At 41.1% G+C, this 22,054-nt stretch overlaps 1 protein-coding gene across 1 annotated transcript in view; it reads right to left on the bottom strand.

Annotated features, from left to right (window-relative positions):
- LOC132400410 (33 kDa inner dynein arm light chain, axonemal-like) overlaps positions 1-22,054 on the bottom strand; it is a 136,699-nt gene that overhangs the window by 576 nt on the left and 114,069 nt on the right. The window contains exons 2-5 of the mRNA XM_059981350.1: positions 13,584-13,653; positions 11,953-12,122; positions 8,643-8,821; positions 2,797-2,961 (exon numbers count right to left, since the gene is read on the bottom strand). Coding sequence (XP_059837333.1) covers positions 2,797-2,961; positions 8,643-8,821; positions 11,953-12,122; positions 13,584-13,653 — 584 coding nt within the window. The remainder of the gene's footprint in view (positions 1-2,796; positions 2,962-8,642; positions 8,822-11,952; positions 12,123-13,583; positions 13,654-22,054) is intronic.

Below are 22,054 nucleotides of genomic sequence, written 5' to 3'. Positions count from 1 at the left end.
CATTCCTAACTCAGGCTTTTTCATGCCAGTGCAATGGGAGTGTGGCAATCAACTGTGTTCCTTATGAAAAATGTCTATTTGAGCTCAGAGCATGCAGTGTTTAATTTCCCTATGAGATAAGGACAAGTGGCTCAATACAACACACTTCTGAATGCATTAATGCCCAGGTTGGCTCCAGTGATCAAAGAGCATCTGTCCACTGAGACACAACACAGTTGAAAATGCCTTTGGCATTCTGAATTTTGCTGGCTGGTAGAAAACGAAAGCAGTGGAGGGAGCACTGCCCTTCATGACAATATGGAACCTGCATTAGAAATGGAATGAACGTGGGCAATGAAATCACTGCTACAAATGAGTCTACTGCCCTGCTTACTTGATTCAGCTGTCATGTCTACACACACACACACACACACACACACACACACACACACACACACACACACACACAATGTTCTTGCTGCTGAATTCATTCCTTGCCATCTCAGCACTTCTGAACATCTCAAACAACTTGAAGAACTGGCCTCTTTCTCTACCACACAACCAAAGTACATGCTTCTCCAGAGCACAAACACACACAATCAAAGCACACTCCTCTCTTCCTTTCTCACAATGAAAGAATGATGAAATAGGATCTCTCACAGGCCCTCGAGCCCACTCCATCAATAAACAACATCAGAGCTGGCCTGCTACCCTGACTATTTTCTACCCTGAATTCCGAATTCCTCTAAACATTCAAATAATCTATTCATCTCAGTTCTGAATTAAGTCAATGACTGAGCACCCATAACCATGAATTATGAATTAAGGGAGAGAATTATGAAGAACAACACCATTTGAATGAAGGAACAAATATAATTCTGGAAGAACATTGCCAACTCTCAGATCAAAACACCGGCTCTCTAGAGTCCAGGATCTACAGTCTCAGTGTCAGCTTTTCAACAAACTGATTTTCATTTCAGTTTTAAATGGCCAAACTCACACTTTGAGATTGTAACTCCTAGTTGTAGACCCCTCAGCTAGGGAAACATCCTCTCCATACCTACTAAAAATTTTGCACGATTCAAAGGATCACTTCCCATTTTTCTAAACTCTAAAATTGTGGAGTAGACTAACACTCTATCTCTAGTGAATCATTACTATATTCTCTCTTTAGAAAGTATACCCTTTTTCTAAAGCAGGGCAACCAAAATAAAATATTGTAGGAGTGTCGACAAAAATCGCCACAAATGCAATTACTTCTGACTGACCCTGGTAAGTCTAGTAAAGTCTCTCAAGTCCCCCCAAACTCGTGAGATTGAGATGGCTCAATCCTACCCCAAACCTTGGTTTGTGTGGATGCTGTGTAATCTGCTACCCTGTTACAAATCAGTGCCACGAAATAATCGACAGTAAACTGCATATGATTAAAGGAATTATATTTATGAATCTTAACTTGACTAAAGGATTAGTAAAAACATAACAAAAAGAAAAGGGCCTATTTTAATTAAACAGTCAAATGTGCACAAGTTGGAGCTCACCTTGAACTTCTGTCACTCTCACGCTGGGCCCTCAGTCTGCGTTAATGCCCACACCACCTTCTGAACTTCACTCACAAACCACCTCAAACCAAAGGGACTCCCACCGGATTGTACACTACGACTGGTTCTCCCACCGGATCGTACAGCATGACTGGTTCTCCCACCGGATCGTACAGGATGACTGGTTCTCCCACCGGATTGTACACTACGACTGGTTCTCCCACCGGATCGTACAGCATGACTGGTTCTCCCACCGGATAGTACATTACAACTGGTTCTCCCACTGGATCGTACAGCACGACTGGTTCTCCCCCGTGTCTTCTCTCCATCTCCCACCGAAAAAAAACCCCAAGCCCAACCTTAGTGACCCTCACCAGAGAAACCTTCCTTAATTCTACCATCCTAATTGGATGGCACACATTTCTCCTCATCTCTTATCTTCAAAAATAACCCAAACAAGCTGAAAATGGAGTAAGCTGCTCCTACAGAACTGCCACAATGCAATTCACAAGGCGTAACAGTAAAAATGTCATTTTGTTCCAACCCCCAAACAAGTGGTGTATATATAAAAAAAAACCAGCCCCGAAAACGAAATAACATACAGTATAACATTTAACATACACGGCGAACTTAACCCTTAATGGTCCGAGTTAATTCTGCCTAATGAAATTAACGAGTCCCTACAACATTCCTAGATGTGTTCTAGCCAAGACTCTGTACAAAAGCAGTAAGCATTTCTATACTTTACTCAAATCCTCTAGAAATTAAAGTTACCGTTGTGGGTCTAACTGCTGCTCTTCCTGCATATAGGCTTTCGGTCTTACCTAGGGAACCTTTGAATAACAACAGGTCTAAATCTCTGCCCATATTAAAAACATCAGCATTTCTGCTCTTCCTCGAGCAAAGTGGATGACCTCACATTTTTATAGATTGTACTCCGTCTACCCACGTGCTCAACTTGTCTTAGATTATTTGGATTTCTAGAAGGTATTCAGTAAGGTTCCACATAAAAGGCTCAGGAACAGAGCAAGAGCTTTGTTGGCTTTGTTGGAAATGTGGTAACTAGCCATAAATCCAACAACATTGATCAAGATTACCTTAAAGGCCATTACTTCCAATGAAAGAGTATTCATCTTGCAAACACATGAACTTTCCCTCACTTCTTACAACACATTACAAAACTGATTAAAAATTCCTAATATTGACTTAAAGGATGACAAAAAAACAACTCTTGGCTTGTCATCTTTAAAGAATAGCTCCCTTGATTTGATAACTATACCTTCAATTGTTGATTGATTTTTCTAAGGTTAACAATTTCTTCTGAATGTTTCTTGTCATCCAGCTCTTTCCTCTCAGTAAATCGTTTCTCAGCTACATTATATTTGTTCTTCATTTCACTGAGTTCATTTTGAAGAGTGGCTATTTCTTGTTTAAGTTCTTCAATCTATTGTAAGAGAAAAAGACAATCAAAAGGTCTTTCAGATTTTGATCAATAGACAAAGTAACACTACACTTACACTACAGGAGTTTACAAGATAATTCAAAATAACATTACAACTTCTGCAACAATATCAATTTTAGGATTCTTAATGTTTTTTCTCTCTCTGAACTGAGTATCTAAACTTAAAAAAACCCAGAAATACCAGAAGTACATAGCAGATGAAACAGTGCCAGGAACAACAGAGCTTGCATTTCAAAATTTCTTCCCGGTTCAAGACATTGCTTGTGGTTATTCATAGTAAGTTGGTTTATTAAGTAGAAATGTGTCAAGACGTGTCAAGAAGGCAACAGAAAGGAAATTATAGACCATTTAGTCTAGCCTCAGTGGCTGGGAAGTTGTTGGAGTCAATTGTTGAGGATAGGGTGATTAAGTACTTGGTGACATAGGGCAAGATAGGACAAAGTCAACATGGTTTCCTTAAGGGAAACTCTTGCCTGACAAACCTGTTGGAATTCTTTGAGGAGATTATGAGTAGGATAGATAAAGGGGGATGCAGTAGATGTTTTACATTTGGACTTTCAGAAGGCCTTTGATAAGGTGCTACACATGAGGCTGCTTACCAAGTTAAGAGCCCATGGTATTGCAGGAAAGTCACTGTCATGGTTAGAGCATTGGCTGATTGGTAGGAGACAGTGAGGGGGTATAAAACGACCCCGTTCTGGTTGGCTGCCAGTGACTAGTGGTGTTCTGCAGAGGTTGGTGTTGGGGCCATTTCTTCTTATACTGTATACCAATGATTTAGATGATGGAATAGATGGCTTTGCAGATGATACGAAGATTGGTGGAGGGGCAGGAAGTGTTGAGGAAACAGATAGGCTGCAGAAGGCCACAGAAGACAGATTAGGAGAATGGGCAAGAAAGTGTGCAAATGAAATACAATGTTGGAAAATGCATGTTCATGCACTTTGGTAGTAGAAATAAATGTGCAGATTATTTTCTAAATGGGGAAAAAAATCCCAAAAATTTGAGGTGCAAAGGGACTTGGGAGTCCTTGTACAGAACACCAAAAAGGTTAACTTACAGGTAGAGTCAGTGGTGAGGAAGGCAAATGCAATGTGTTATGAATGTACCACAGCTCTGAGGGGCCGAAGGGTGCGGGGTAGCCCCCTCCTTTGTGAGAATCGCAAGAGCATTATTGGGTTGGGTCAGAGGACCCAGGAAATGAGAGAGAGACATGGCCATTGTCTCCTGGAGACAACGTTTGTGGATTGGGGACTATGCTACGTGCAAGCCCTCGGGCAAAGTGGGCTGGTTGAGAGAGAGATTGCATCATCCCAACCTGATTGACATCTACTACCCTGCGAGTTAAGATAAAAGAGGGGCTGTAGGGACAGCCCCTCAGACGCACCAGAAGAAACGCTAGCGATCCCATAATAGCGGGAAGCCACTTGAAGGAAGCCATGTGCGTTCGGTTCCCTTGCCTGGGGACTGGTGGCTGGTACCACGGAAAACGACTTGGAACTAACAACGGGGAACCAACTCCCCCCGACAGAACGGATTGGCCTCATAAAAGACCCAGGCAAGTTTAAAACCATCTCTCTTAAACCCAAAGAGCTGCAGCCTGAAAGGACAGTGACTTTTATCTTTCCATCGGACAATACAATATCCCCTAGACCAGGGGTCAGCAACCTTTACCACTGAAAGAGCCACTTGGACCCGTTTCCCACAGAAAAGAAAACACTGGGAGCCGCAAAACCCGTTTGACATTTAAAATGAAATAACACTGCATACAACGTTTTGTTTTGCCTTTATGCTATGTATAAACAAACTATAATGTGTTGCATTTATGAAATTGATGAACTCCTGCAGAGAAAACGAAATTACATTTCTGCATGCAACAAAAACATGTTGACCTCCGAAAAAAAGACGTTGGGTTGAAGGTTACTTTTAAGTAAAATACTCAACGTCTATTTGAGTCCTTCTTGTATTTATGAAAAACGCCAAACTTAAATTTGCCGCCAGCAGCAAACCAAAAATAACGTCAGCCAGCTGTCAACCTGAAAAATAAAAGGACTATTTCACTGAACAATGAAAGCATATGAATATACGTAAAATAATAGGCAATTAAAATATTTATCATCCTTGTTCAGGTTGACTCACACCTGACAATGCAGTCGTATTCAGTAGGGATGGATCGATGCTTAGGGGAGTGACCAGGAAGGATAATGTGTTTTTTTCCTCTCTGAACTCACAGAAGCGTTTCCCAAACGATGTTTGCATTGCGATGATTGCCCAATGTAAATACTCCGAATTTATCATGTCGTGACCTTTTTTGAACTCTCTCAAATTGGGGAAGTGAGACAATGTGCCTTTCTGTAAATCTCTGGCAAGCAACGTCAACTTGCGCTCGAATGCCAAAACATCCTCCAACATGTGCAGGGCTGTACGTCCTTACCCCGTTGAAGAGCTGTGTTCAGCGTGTTCAGGTGCGCTGTTATGTCTACCATGAAGTGTAGCTTTTCCAGCCACTCTGGCTGTTCCAGCTCAGGAAAGGTGAGCCCTTTGCTGCCCAGGAAAGTTTTCACTTCTTCCAGACACGCGACAAAGCGTTTCAGCACCTCCCCTCTGGACAGCCAGCGATAAAAACACGTTGTAGCGGTTGCTACACGCAGTCAGTAAACTGCAGTCAAAGATAGCTTTATTCGAACTAAACAGCCTTGCTTTTAAGCCTCCCTCAACCCGCCCCCCATGGGCGCGGATGCTGCAAAAGACACGTACTCACAAACCCCCGTAGGCTATCTCCCTTAGCCTGAACGCTGGCTAATTGTGAGCCGGTTCGGATGTGTCAGGAAATGGGTCGCCACAAAGTCTTATTTAGATTGTACAAGATCACCATAATCTTCAAATTTAGATTTACATTTCAAAAACTAACAAACTAACATAAAATACATTTTAATTAAATACTGACCATGTAGCGGTGTGCTACACGCAGCGCTAAAATTACGACACGGAGTCGGTAACTGCAGTCGAAGGAAAAAACTTTATTCGAAATCTTCAGCCTCACTTTTAAGCCTCCCTCAACCTGCCCCCCATGGCGCAGAGGCTCCAAAGCTCTGTGCTCGCAAACCCCCGTAGGCTATCTAATTGTGAGTCGGTTCGGATGTGCCAGGAAAAGGGTCGCCACAACCAATTATTTCCCAAAGCAACAGGGAGCCGCAGCACAGACGTAAAAGAGCCACATGCGGCTCTGGAGCCGCGGGTTGCCGACCCCCGCCCTAGACAAACGATAGAGCTATTGCTTAATTGATGATTATTATTATACCCGCGTTTTTTAGATTAAGTATTGACAATGTATATTATCTGAATGTCTGTATTAATCTTATTTTTGTGCCCCTTTATAAATAAAGACTTTTAAAAATAGTACCATCAGACTTCAATGGACCTCTCTATCTTTGCTGGTAAGTGATCCAGTTACGGGAATTTCATAACAAATGTTACCATTCATTTTAAGAGGTCTAGAATAAAAGAGCAGGGATGTGATACTGAGGCTTTATAAGGTAATGGTGAGGCCTCAACTTGAGTATTGTGAACGGTTTTGGGCTCCTCATCTAAGAGAAGATGTGCTGGCATTGGATAGGGTCCAGAGGAGGTTCACAAGGATGATTCTGGGAATGAAAGGGTTATCACATGAGGAACACTTGATGGCTCTGGGTCTGTACTCGCTGGAATTTAGAAGGATTGGGGGGAGCATGACCTCAATGAAACCTTTCGAATGTTGAAAGACCTAGGCGAAGTAGGTGTGGAAAGGATGCTTCCCATGGTGGGGGAGTTGAGGACAAGAGGACACAGGCTCAGGATAGAGGGGTGTCCATTTACCATATAACAATTACAGCATGGAAACAGGCCATCTCGGCCCTTCTAGTTCGTGCTGAACACTTACTCTCACCTAGTCCCACTGATTTGCACTCACCCCATAACCCTCCATTCCTTTCCTGTCCATATACCTATCCAATTTTTTTTAAAAACAAAGATGCAGAGAAATTTCTTTAGCCAGAGGTTGGTGAATTTGTTGACACATGCAGCTGTGGAGGCCAGGTTGTTGGGTGTATTTAAGGCAGAGATTGATAGGTTCTTGATAGGACATGGAATCAGAATCAGGTTTATTATCACCAGCATGTGACATGAAATTTGTTAACTTAGTAGCAACAGTTCAATGCAATACATAATCCAGAAGAAAGAAAAATAATAAAAGATAATAATATGTAGACAAGTAAATCAATTACATATATTTACAAGAATGGTGCCTGGATTGGGGAGCATGCTTTATGAGAATAGGTTGAGTGAACTTGGCCTTTTCCGCTTGGAGCGATGGAGGATGAGAGGTGACCTGATAGAGGTGTACAAGATGATGAGAGGCCTTGATTATGTGGATAATCAGAGGCTTTTTCCCAGGGCTGAAATGGTTGCCACAAAAGGTCACAGGTTTAAGGTGCTGGGAAGTAGGTACAGAGGAGATGTCAGGGGTAAGCTTTTTTTACACAGACAGTGGTGAGTGCGTGGAATGGGCTGCTGGTAATGGTGGTGGAGATGGATATAATAGGGTCTCTTAAGAAGCTATTAGATAAATATATAGAGCTTAGTAAAATAGAGGGCTATAGGTAAGCCAAGTAATTTCTAAGGTAGGGACATGATTGGCACAACATTGTGGGCCGAAGGGACGGTATTGTGCTGTAGGTTTTCTATGTTTCTATGAATAGATTAAAAATGTACAAAAACAGAAATACCGTATATTAAAAAAAAAGTGAGGTAGTGTCCAAAGATTCAATGTCCATTTAGGAATCAGATGGCAGAGGGGAAGAAGCTATTCCTGAATCGCTGAGTGTGTGCCTTCAGGATTCTGTATCTCCTTTCTGATGGTAACAGTGAGAAAAGGGTACTGGAGGTCCTTAATAACGGCATCAATGTTTACAGGCAGAAGGCTGCGGAATGGGGTTGAGGAGGGGCAAAAAGGATCAGCCATGATTGAATGATAGAGCAGACTTGATGGGTCAAATGGCCTAATTCTGCTCCTAAGACTTATGGTGCTAGGATATCTCAAGCCTGGGGAATGTGTTGTTAGTTGATAAGACTTCCAGTTCAATGTTAGTGTTCTAGGCAACCCAAAGTGCATAATATGTTGTTAGCTTGAGAAATTCAAGGCCCAGGTTTGAAGAACAGGGCTTCATACAACCATTGGTATCACTGAGTACTAGCAAATGTCAGATGGTCATCTATCAATTGACTTCAAAGAGGATTCTGGGTCTGTAGAGAAGAAAGTAAGATAGTTTTCTTAATTACTTTGTTTTAGCTTGTCATATTTCAAAGTGCATTTTAATGTTTTTAATTTTAAAATGAATTGTTTTCCTTTAGTATTTTACTTTTGATGCATTTTAAATGTCTGTGAAAACTCCAACTTTACCTTTTGTCAACACCTAAGACAACTGTTTGGGTCATCACTACGAAGTGGGCTCTCTGCACCTGGCCCAGGTAGAGCCGTGCCAGGACCACAGGTGGTGCTTTAGAACAGATAAAGGAACAAATCCAGCATCTTCTGACCCACTGTTTTACCTTTGTTAAACCAATAATCTCTTATATTACAGGTATTCATCTTAAATCCTCTCACTATTGTTTTTGGAATAATTTACCTGTTGGCGCAGTGAAATTTTTTCTAAATCTCCTTGGAGAGCCTTCCTCAATCCAAATGCAACGCTACTTTCATACAAGGTCTCATACGCTGCAAGAGTCATGAGAATCTCATTACGAACTCTAAGGAGCAGCAGTCCACGTTCTGGACAGTTGATGGTCACCTGTCTAATCAGCTCATCTGTTCAATAATGCAAATGAAGGACAACTTTCAGATATTAAAATGAATAGTTTCCACACTGCAGAGTTTTAAAACTGCAATATTTAGTGTTATTTAACCTGTTCTCCCTGTCGATGTCCCCACTTAACCAGCTGAGTCTAACTAGAATCTCAATTCTGGGGACGTTAATCCAGGGAAAAAATTTTGATATTAGGCCCCTTTTCCTTCCAGTAAGTTAGGAGGTTTGTGAAAAGGCAAAATTGGTAGTACTTTTCCAGTGCCTTCATATAAATTGTGATCTACCTCACAGTAGTATTTGCATAAACCTACAAAGTGAAGTTCCCGTTTGTGAAAGTGATAGGAAATCTGAGTACGGAAATTAAATAAATTAAAAACACATTTTAAGAAAAGCATACCAGGCAGGTTGATGTGAAAGTAAGAGCTACTGAAAACCATCGAGATCAATTGCGATTACAACTGCAGTATGTGTCTGCAGCTCAAGAAACAAAGAAACTTTAATTGATTTAACACTAAAGTTTGTTAGAGGCGGGGAAAGTTGACCAGACAATTTGTTCTGGAAGGAAATCATAGCTCTCAGATTACATACTATTCCATTGGTCAGTCAAAGAGACTGCTTGTGGAGAGTCCTGCAGTTAAAGGGATCTAGTAGGAGTTGCTTATAAACCTCCAAACAGTAATTGTATTTCAGACATCATACAATTGAGGATGGTTGGCAGGGTGGAGATACATCTCTATCAAAGGAAGTGTCAGGCACACCTTCCCTCCACTAGTTTGCAGGTCACCCTTGGGCAAGGAGTAGCAGCTTCTTAGCCCCCTGATCAGGATCACGTGAAGCCTTGGCAGCAGGTGATGGATGGTTATATAAGCAGCTGCGTATATCACAAGTCCTGTTTATGTGAACTCCAACACCAGGTAGACAATCTCTGAGGAGTACTGACAATGGCTGGAGTTACCTATCTTGTCAAGACACTACTCAGAAGAAGGCAATGGTAAATCTCTTCTGTAGAAAATTTTGCCTAGAACAATCATGGTCACCGTGATCGTATACATCGTATGACAAGGCACATAATAAAAGAATGAATAAATCATGAAATTAATAGTGCATGCATCTAGGGTAGTGTGTACAATAACTATAGGATCTATTGTCCACATAGAGACCAGGCAAACCAACAAAGCTGTAAGAGCATGGAAGATGAAGTTATGGAGGTTATAAGAAATAATTTTGTTAGTCTATATGTTGATGAGAAAATGAAGGAGAAGGCCATTTTAGCACTTTAGCATGATGATGAGAAAGGGTTAACTGAGGTTCTGATAGGTCTTATAACTGTAACACTTACCCACAGGCTGGTATATGTCTAGGGGAAAAAGGAGATCCAGCCACTCTCCAACCCACCTCCCGTACACACAGGTGCTGTGAGAATCGAGTTAATGCCTCGCGCCCACCAACAGTATCAAACCCACAACAAATACCGTTATGAAATACACTTTAAAGAGTTTACTAAAATTAAAAAAATAGTAGGCAATACTATATATATATATATATATATATATATATATATATATATACACAAGGAAAAAAAACAAAAGGCGCCAACTTATCAAAGTTCAGTCTGTTTAGTGCACTCGTTGGAGCTCAATCCACGAACCAATCGACCCATCCGGCCGTCGCACCTGGGACCACCCTGGTGGTCTTACGAGCAGTCCAGCACACGTCCACCTTCCTCAGCGTCTTCCTCGGCCTCTCCAAAAAAAACCCGCGAAAACCCCTCCCCCAAGTTCCCAGCATCACAAGACACAATGACATTCCCCATTGATTAACAAATGAAGACAATTACCATATCAGCCATTCTAAAGTGAACCAACGGCGAGAGAAACACTTATCCGACAAAGAAACATTCCTACTTGTAACAAACCAACGAGGCCATTTTGAGTAACATACCCAGGACATTGTACATAACCATGGTTAACACCCAGATGACATTAATTGAGCATGATTTATACGAAATTATCACCAAACTGTATTTCAACTTTTTCCTCAGTCATATAGCACAGATGCAAGACAATGTGCAATCATGTTCATCCTGACCATTGAACATTCACATGCACCAACTTTTATTCTGTAGCCCTTTGTGCTTTTGCAATTCATGGGGAGACACTTCTCTTTGCAAATGCTGCTTGACCTGTTGAGTTCTTCCAACAATTTGCTCTTTAATAATTCAAGTACTCATCTAGAAACTTCTTAAATGATGTGAGAGTACCCACCTCTGTTTCCTTCCTCAATCTGCAGTGTTTCTTGGCTTATTCATGACAGTATAACTATCAATAACCATTAATAAAAACATACATTTAGACAAAATTAAATATCAGGTCAGAAAAAAAGTCGATTTGGAATGTTGCTAGAGCATAAAATTAATCAACTTCCTTAGGAGTTTGCAAAGACTTGGCATGACATCTAAAACTTCGACAAACTTCTATTGATGTGTAGTGGAGAAAATATTGACTGGCTACATCTGTCTGGTATGGAAAAACCAATGCCCTTGAATGGAAAATCCTACAAAAAGTAACAGATACAGTCTAGTCCATCACGAGTAAAACCCTCCCCACCGTTGAGCACATCTACACAAAGCACTGTTGCAGGAAAGCAGCATCCATCATCAAGGGCCCTCACCACCCAGGACATGCTCTCCTCTAGCTGCTGCCATCAGGAAGAATGTATAGGAGCCTTGTGACTCACACAGCCAGGTACAGAAACAGTTATTACCATCAGACTCATGAACCAAAGGGGATAACGTCACTCAGCTTCACTTGCCCCATCACTGAAATGTTCCCACAACCAATGGACTTGCATTCAAGAATGCTTCATCTCATGTTCTCAACATTTATTGCTTACTTATTTATTTATTTCTTTTTGTATTTGCACACCTTGTTGTCATTTGCACACTGGTTGAATGCCCAAGTTGGTGTGGTCTTTCATTGATGCTATTATGGCTATTATTCTATTGCAGATTTATTGAGTATTGCCCACAAGAAAGTGGATCTCACAGTTGTATATGGTAACATGCATGTACTCTGACAATAAATTCATTAATAATGTATGAACATCGGCACTTCAGAGTGAAGAATTCACTTACCAAAGCATTGTGCATACAACTCCCGGCGAATAGGGCAAATGCTTGTTTCCCGAGCCTGCCTTTGCTGCAGCTTTCTATCCAAGCTGTCCTGCAGGTTTATCACATCTGTTCGAATGGCTGGAACAGTAGATATTTGTTGAATCCACATCTGCCCATTCTCCGACCATTCTCTTGAAGGGGACGTAATATTAAAATTAAATTTCCAGTTTTACGGGATACAATTTCATTTTCTCAAACATTCTTTATGATGCCTTTACAAAGATTTCCACTTACTGTGTCTAACCTTTTTACAAAAAAAGGGATGCTATTCAACCCACCAAAATGGATCTGTATTTCCAGATTTTCCTCCATTTTACCTCTTCTTACCAATGTCCCTGATTGGCACATTTCTCTTGGTAGCCTCTGCATCTGCCTCACAGTTTTCTGTTCTTTTAAACGTTTTCTGAAGCACCACTATTTACTGAACTCTACAGGGCCTTTCACTTCTTGTGTTTATGAACATCAGTTGAAATAAAAGCCAATTTCACTCCGTGTTTTTGTTTAATCAAGCTCTGTTGAATAGTGAAATATTTGCTTAGGAGAAGACTATAGAGGGAAGAGACAAAGTAGAGAGTGAAGTCATGTTTGCGTGTTCAGTGAACATGGGGATGTGGAAAGGCCAGCAGGAAAATGGATAAATATTAAAGATTAGCCTAATTTGACACGGGCACATCGAAACATACAGTGAAATGCATCATTGGCATTAGTGACCAACACAGTCCAAGGACGTAGTGTGGACTAGCCTGCAAATGTCACCATGCTTCCACCTCCAAGACAGCACGCCCATAACTTACCACCACAGTCGTCTTTGCAATGTGGGAGGAAACCGGAGCACATGAAGGAAACCCACATGGTTACAGGGAGAACGTACAAACTCCTTACAGACAGTGAGGGTAATTGAACTGCAATTGCTGGTGCTGGAATATTTTACACTGGTTGCTATGCTACTTTACCATCCATCACCAATACCAACACACAATCTCCACGAAATGCTGTGTCAGCAAATTGTTCGTGAAGGCCACAGTAGGCACAACTGGCCAGGCGGACTGTACTTGCTTCTGGTTCTTTTGCTCATAATTCTATTTAATTTGATAAGGGGGAAAGTAGAGGCTATAATCTACTTCTAATTCATTAACCCAGAGGTAAATTCCTCTGTACATTGCAGTAAAATAATTTGTATTTCATATTAGACCTCAATTTCAATATTTAGGGCAATGTGGTAAATTAGTACAAGCAACTGTATAGAAGCTTATTAATAGTTAATCCTGCCATGAAACCCAAAGCAAAATGTCAAGAGCAAGCACTTGTGAACTAGATTGAATGACAGCATCCCTATTAATCCTTCCTTTGCATTCCTTAGTAAAAACCATTTTTTTTAAAATCAAAATTGAATTTTGAAGTTGCTGGGAGACTAGCAGCCATTGCAGATTTTCAGAACAATTGATTTTTAAAAACTGTTTGCCTACACTGTCAAGGAAGACCCACTACAAATATTGGATAACATTGTCTCAGGCAGGTCTTTTGGAAATTGATGACGCCCAAGAATATTAGGAGGATGGAAGTGAGCAATAAAGCTCACTGAAATCACTTACCTTGGAGGTAATATTGCATTCAAAATGCATTCTATTGACTGTTTATTACTTTCTTCTGCTTTCCTTGCTTCTGTAAGAACACATTTTGTGGGGCTTACTTTTGTGTGTGCCTGGATAAACAAAACATATTGAATTAATGGTCTTCTGGTAAGAGAGTTTTAGACTCGATATTTTTGCTTAATATTTCTTCTAATTTATGAGATTCTGTGAGAAGCAGCACCACTTAGTCAGCTGTACCCATACTTTGAGAGCTACAGCCAGACAGAGCAAAACTAGGTCTGGAAAACCATCTCTACTCTGCTTCAAGGTCATGTTTATCACCCAAGCTTAAATCTTAGGAAAACTACACAAAGAATATTTGTATTTTGGATGAGTCCAGCAAATGATGGATGCCCTTATATGGAATAAAATACTGCTTGGGTATGAATTTAAAACCAACTTGGCCAAATGCCATATCAAACCCAAGCCAAGCATTTCTACATTTTCCATATCTAATCCAACCATCACAGCAAACATAACAATCTCAAACATGTCACTGATCTGTTTGAGCATAAAATATCAAACCTGAACCTCACAATTCACTCAAAGTTACTTTATTACCAAGTGAGCCTGAACTGGATACATTATTGGAATAGCCTAGCCTGGCTCACATCAGAAATCTTTATTAAGCAGCAGTCCAATTTGACCTGAGCAGGCCCGATCCTGTCATGTGCAGTCAGCTCGCGTTGGGAGTGGGTCAGGTAAGCTGGTTTATTTATTTAGAGATACCGCCTGGAAGAGGACCTTTTGGTCCTCTGGGTCACACTGGCCAGGAACCCATCTATTTAACCCTATAGTAATCATAGGACAAAATAACCATTTCACCTAGTAACAGGTCTATCTTTGGACTTTGAGAGGAAAACCAGAGCACCCGGAGGAAACCCACGCACTCACAGGAACAACGTACAAACTTTCTTACAGAGGATGCTGGTCTTGAACTCTGAACTCTGACACCCTGAGCTGTAATAGCGTCACATTAACCATTGCGCTGCCATAGGGCTGTGTATCAGAGACCTCCAATTTCCAGTCCTTGAGCAAGCAAACAGCCAATGAACCGTCTGTGTGTCATAATCACTCCAATGAAATCATACTATAAAGGGAATTTTGAAAAAGGCTTGTTAATCATGAACCTGACCTTCTGTACATATATCCGTAGGCTGAAACTTCATCTCTTGGCTCTTCTACTCCCTTTGAAATTTGACAATCAACTATGTACATCTTCCCACCCAACTCCCATCTATCAGAGTCAAAGAAAAGCACAAGGACAGACCCTTCAGCCCATTTAGTCCAGGTCAAACAATTTTAACTGCCTAGTCCCATCGACCTGCACCAGGACCATAGCCCTCTAGACTCCTAACATCTATATACCTATCCAAATTTCTCTTAAACATTGAAATCGAGCCTGCATGGACGACTTGCACCAGCAGCTCACTCCACATTCTCACCACCCTCTGAGTGAAGAAGTTTCCCCTCAAGTTCTCCCTAAAATTTTCACCTTTCGCCCTTAACTCATGACCTTTGGTTGTAGTCCCAACCAACCTCAGTGGAAAAAGCCTCCTTTCATTACCTATCTATACCTCTTATATTTTGTATACCTCTATCAAATCTCCTCTCAGTCTTCTACATTCTAAGGAATAAAGTCCTAACCTGTTCCATCTTCCCTTGTAACCTAGATCCCCAGACCTGGCAACATCCTTGTAAATTTTCTCTGTATTCTTTCAACCTCATTTACATCTTTCCTGTAGGTAGGTGACCAAAACTGCACACAATACTCCAAATCACAATGTTTTATACAACTTCAACATAACATCACATCATCCTTTATTATATTAAATTTCATTCCATATCCATCTTCCCAATTTGCTAGCTCATAACTTCTTAATCTCACTGATTCTTCATACCTAACCACCATTCTTCCTTATTTTGCTCATGTTCCCCCATTTAACATGACTAGTTTAGGTTCCACTGGGAAGACTTGACTCTAGACATTATTATATCGTTGGCCTACGCATGAAAAAATGAACTATATTTCAGAGGCATATTAGTGCCCAATAAAGTTACAAGCCTGCACCAGTTCCCCACCATTCACAGTGACTTTCCTGCAGCCACATGCACTCTTGCACATCTGTGGTACCAATTTCTTTTGGGATCCAGCTCCTGCAACTATGCCGTGAGATGGAGTGAGTTGTGAGACGCAGAGACATCGGGAAGTGCATCCTGAGGTGCAGACCAAATGGCCTTTTGATAGCTAGCCACTGTCGAGGGCCTTCAAACTTTTTTTTAACTGACAGATACTTTAAATAGACCTAAAAGGATGTTGCCTGGATTGGGGAGCATGCCTTATGAGAACAGGTTGAGTGAACTCAGCCTTTTCTCCTTGGAGTGACAGAGGACGAGAGGTGACCTGATAGAGGTGTAGAAGATGATGAGAGGCATTGATCGTGTGGATAGTCAGAGGCTTTTTCCCAGGGCTGAAATGGTTGCCACAAGAGGTCACAGGTTTAAGGTGCTGGGAAGTAGGTACAGAGGAGATATCAGGAGTAAGTTTTTTTACGCAGACAGAAGTGAGTGCGTGGAATGGGCTGCCAGCAACGGTGGTGGCAGCGGATACAATAGGGTCTTTTAAGAGACTTTTAGATACATACAGGGAGCTTAGTGATGTGCTTTAAATCCTTGTGTGAGATAAATAGATCTCAAAAAAAATATAGACCTTATAGTCTCCCATGTGAGTATAATTTTTATATATTGACCATTATTCAGATCAAGAGACAGCAAATCAAATCACGTTGAATTACCATTCAAACCATACACAGATATAGCTGACCTCTGGGGCATAACATACATTCAAAATAGCGAAAGAGAGAAAACACACATCATTACGCAAGAAAACACATGTATAATCCCTTCTAATCTCATTTTTTTCTCATTCCCTTCTTTCTCTTTCCTTTCCTTTCCTTTCAGAATTTATATTAAATCTCCACTGGACGCATCTGCTTTGTGAATGTTCTTATTTTTTTTTAATTAACTATTCCCAAACTATCTCATTGAACTAGATCAGTATAACTCAATCCCTAAACTAAAAATGTCATAATGTAGGAAATCAACAAGGTTCTTCCATCTCCTTTTACTGACCACTGTACTGTAATAATAAACTCCCAGTAGAACAATGGTCATCCGATCGTTTGAAACGCATACGCCCGAAACAGGGAAAGAACTTCCGAAATTGCAGTGTTGCAGACATCTACATTGTTCATTTAAATTTGCCGAATGGATATTCACTGTTCAATATAGATTCGAGATAACGACGTGGGTAATGAAAAATAACATTTTGCAATCCATCATATTTCAATTTTATAGATAGAATTATCTACAAGACAATCGCATTTGGGAAGATAAACGCGTCGTCAGCACTTAATGCAACACCGCTGAGTGAGCCTGTTTTAATTAACTATTCAGTCTAAAACTTAATTCATGTGCTTATCTCGACTTGATACTTGAACTTCCACGTATTTAAAATCTCGTGTCTAAAGCTTGGTTAGATACTTGCTTGAGAAGGTGACGCTCCAGTTTGTGCACTAATGAGAACTGGCTTTGCAAACTTCAGCAGCGTTTCCGAGGCGGGGATCATTGCTCGGACCCTTGCTGATGAATTGAACTCGCAGTCAGAATCAACTGGGAAACAGGGGTCCTGTGTAAATCCGCGGTTTGGCGTCCAGCAGGCTAACAATACGTCTCCATGGAAATTGCCTGCGTATCCCACCCCCTCCCCCCTCAGTCCCGTGTACGCAGGTGGTACGGAAATTGGCGTGGGGTCTGGACTTGAATTTGCAATACACCATGCATTGAGGCACATGCACCATGAGCATCTTAATCCCAATTTTGGATGCCAACAGATGATCCCAGGGCCCCAATCCCGATAATATAATAATCTAGGATTCTGAAACTGGTTTGGACACCTGGAAAAGGAGAAGGCATGCCTGTGGTGTAGCTGGTACGGAGACCCCGACTGCACGTGATTCCTGTGAGTGGGTGGATTGCTGGCAAATGCTCCCACCATTTCGAAGACCCCAAGGCCTGCTAGGTTAATTGTCCCTAGTGTACAGACTAGTGGTAAAATCTGACGGAAGTTCAAAGTAAATTTATCTGCAAACATTAAACGTTCACCTTCTTGCAGGCACCCACAAAGCAAAGGAACACAATAGAACAACAAAGAAGCAAATTGAAAAGAAGGAAGATGAAAAAATATGGGGAAAATGTAATATTGCTTACTGCCTGTTATGTCACTGGCATTTAGGGCAGCAATAAAGCTCCTCCATCTCTAATGGTGTTCGGAGCTTCCTTCACCGTGTCGGGATCTTCCTCCTGGTTTTCGCTACCGTCAATCGTGCATGTCCTGGGTGGGGACTCGGGCCAGAAACGGGAAGATCCTCACACTCAGATGCAGAAGGATTCTGTAATTTGTTTTACCAGTCAAAGTGGTTAGCCCTGAGCTGAGCTCCCATGCCTGGGATACCAGTGGGCCACTCTTGGTCTGGCCTCGACCCTTTGAACTGTTTGATGTGGGTGACCGTGCCGACGTCCAAAGCAGAAAGCCCTGACTCCAGTCAACATTACTCACCAGGACACTGAGGGAACCATGACAAGATCATGGTCATCCTGAAGGACTAATGCCAGTGTAATTGGTATTTGATGGTCAGTGTTGACAGTGGGCCTTAAGGGCCACTAATCACACATACCTCTTGATTATTCTAAGACTTTATGATCTAACTTCATGCACATTGAAACTACTGAAATAATAACCTGGACAACATTGCATGCCACTGGTACCTGCACAAATGCCAATTTATAGTGAGTTAATCTGTGGTCTTTCCTACTGACTTAAATATTTTTTTCCCAAAGAAAAGCCTAAATTCAAACAATATTAAATGACCAATATCACAGCATGGCAGAGATGGTGGTGTCTGTCGTGTTTGACAATGACGGAAAACCTGTGCGGGAGAGTTTTTAAAGTGGATAAACCATTGCACTGGGGCAGTTCCAGTCTCTCTACCTCAGGCATCCGGGTTCGACGGTATGAACAAGCATCACAAAATGGTTGTTGTGGATGATCCTGACGTCTTCTGTGTGTTGTCATACCTGTCCACCGAGTGTTATTTCTGCCTCTCTGGCTGTTAGATCATACTGTAGATCTCATCTGCCTGGTCTGCTGGAGCTGACTTCACATACTAGGACAGATGTGTCCCTGTCTCACCAGGGCGTGAGGTCGCAGGCTGTTCAGCCTGGATATGGTTACTGTCGCATGCAGCTACTTGGACCAGTAGGTGTGAGTGGAGTGTCTGGTGGGGACCAAAGGTAAACAAGCTGGCTCAGAATGGACAGGACAATGCAGATAAAATAGCATGAAAGCTCATATCACCAGGCTTAAGGACAGATATCGGTCTGTTACAAGAATAGTCCCTCATACGACACGATGGAGTCGACCTCACAGTCTATCTTGTCATGGCCTTGCACCTTATTGTCCGCAATGTACTTTCTCTGAAATTTGAACACATTATTCTGCATTCTGTTATTCTTTTCCCTTGTATTACCTCTGATACTGATCTAATGAAATGATGTATAGTGGGTTCCAATTATTTGAGACACATCTGGACCAGTACATTCTGGCACAATTAAACAGCTGTCCCAATTAGCTGAAGTTTCATGGAAGTAATTAAAAAGGTATAAAAAGGACAAACTACTGTTTAATTGAGTGACAAATTATTTATTTAAATGAAAAACAGAACATACCATAACACTATCAGAACTACTACGGTACTATAAAAATACTATATATTAGTTCATAATAATTATTTATAGAGGATATCATACTCATTTGTAAATGAACAAAATCCTCTCAGGCACCAAGTGCATTTGCCCACATATGGGCCAGAAACCTAAACTTTTACTATCCATATACAAAGTCTTCAATTCACAAAGAACTACAACACAGAAGCATGCCCTTCGGCCCATCTAGTTCATGCCAAACTATTACTGTGAATGCCTGTAAGAAAATAAATCACAGAGTTGTATATGGTGACATATATGTGCTTGGATAACAAACTTACTTTGAACTTTGAGATAATGGACTACCTTCAGACTATGCTACTAATGACTGCGTCCTCCAACTTTTCATTATAATATTCAAGACGGTTGTTGATACCTTCAAATTCTCAGTAGTTCCTAGCTCGCTGAAGTAGTGGAATAACTTCTTCTTCATTCCCCACAGTTTATGACATCTCCAAGTCTGAATGCTTGAAACCACAATGAGCAAAACAGTACTGAAATGGCTTACTGCTTATTTCTTACCAACTATCAGTGACAAAAAAATCACTGCTTTTTGAACACAAGCACATGCAACTAACACTATTTAAAAACTGTTCACCCTAAGCATGATGTAGTGTCTAACGGCCACACAAGTGCACATGTCTGATGTGATACTAGTTAGAAACTCTTTGGCAGCAGTTTCCTGTCCTAATTAAACAGCATAGCATCTCAAATAAATTAAGAGAACTGTGAATATTTTCTCAATTAGTGTTTGTTCTTGAAGTGTTGATCGAAATAAGTGGCTGCCCTGATTAATCAAAGGCCAAATTAACTGAAATGCACTCTAGGTGGACAGCATGTAGGGCGAAGTTTTTCACTATATCTTGGTACATGTGACAATAGAACCAACTTACCTAAATTTAGATTAAGTTAATCTTTATCAACATAAACTTTCACGACAATTGTAATAAATAACATCTGTTTGATTTTTGTAAGACTTCTTGGATTAAAAGTGCTTGTGCTGTGTCAATTCAGAAAAAAGAAACTTTGCATACTCATATTAAATTCTAAAATATTATTGGTGAATGATGCTTATGTTCAAGATTAAGGGTAAAATATTAGCTTTATTTGTCATGTGTACATCAAATCATTGAAACATGCGGTGAAATGTGCCTTTTGAATCAACAACCAACACTGTCTGAGGATGCACTGGGGGCATCTATGGAATTTGTTACCGCAGGTGGCTGTGGAGGCCAGGTCATTGGGTATATTTAAGGCAGAGGTTGATTGGTCAGGGCACGAAGGGATATGGGGAGAAGCAGGAGACTGGGCTGAGAGAAACAGGATCAGCCACAAGGAAATAGTGGAGGAGACGCGATGGGCTAAATGGCCTAATTCAGAATCAGGTTTATTATCACCAGCAGGTGACGTGAAATTTGTTAACTTAGCAGCAGCAGTTCAATACAATACATAATCCAGCAGAGAGAAAAAAATAAAATAAAAATAATAATAAATAAACAAGTAAATCAATTATGTATATTGAATAGATTTTTTAAAATGTGCAAAAATAGAAATACTATATATTTTTTTTAAAAGTCAGGTAGTGTCTAAAGATTCAATATCCATTTAGGAATCAGATGGCAGAGGGGAAGAAGCTGTTCCTGAATCGCTGAGTGTGTGCCTTCAGATTTCTGTACCTCCCTCCAGACGGTAACAGTGAGAAAAGGGCATGCCCTGGGGGCTGGAGGTCTTTAATAATGGACGCTGCCTTTCTGAGACACTGCTCCCTGAAGATGTCCTGGGTACTTTGTAGGCTAGTACCCAAGATGGAGCTGACTAGATTTACAACCTTCTGCAGCTACTTTCAGTCCTGTGCAGTAGACCCACCCATACCAGACAGTGATGCAGCCTGTCAGAATGCTCTCCATGGTACAACTGTAGAAGTTTTTGAGTGTATTTGTTAACATGTCAAATCTCTCCAAACTCCTAATAAAATATAGCCACTGTCTTGCCTTCTTTATAACTACATTGATATGTTGGGTCCAGATTAGATTGTCAGAGATCTTGACACCCAGGAACTTGAAGCTGCTCATTCTCTCCACTTCTGATTCCTCAATGAGGATTCGTATGTGTTCTTTCGTCTTATCCTTCCTGAAATCCATAATCAACTCTTTCATCTTACTGACGTTGAGTGCCAGTTTTATCTGTGTAATCACTCCACTAGTTGAATATCTTATCTCCAGCTAAGATTCTAACAACAATGGTTGTATCGTTGGCAAATCTATAGATGGTATTTGAGCTGTGCCTAGCACACAGCCATGTGTATACAGAGAGTAGAGCAGTGGGCTAAGGACACATCCCTGAGATGCGCCAGTGTTGATCGTCAGCGAGGACGAGATGTTATCACCAATCCACTGGTGGTCTTCCAGTTGGGAAGTCAAGGATTCAATTGCAGAGGAAGGTACAGAGGCCCAGGTTCTGCAGCTTCTCAATCAGGATTGTGGGAAGATGGTATTAAATGCTGAGATATAGTCGATGAAAAGCATCCTGACGTAGGTGTTTGTGTTGTCCAGGTGGTCTAAAGCCATGTGGAGAGCCATTGAGGCTGTGTTTGCTGTTGACCTATTGTG

The sequence above is a fragment of the Hypanus sabinus genome, chromosome 10 (assembly GCF_030144855.1).
Source record: "Hypanus sabinus isolate sHypSab1 chromosome 10, sHypSab1.hap1, whole genome shotgun sequence".
Taxonomy (NCBI): Eukaryota; Metazoa; Chordata; class Chondrichthyes; order Myliobatiformes; family Dasyatidae; genus Hypanus; species Hypanus sabinus.
The sequence above is the reverse complement of the archived record's forward strand: the minus strand, read 5'-3'. Positions and strand labels throughout refer to the sequence as shown.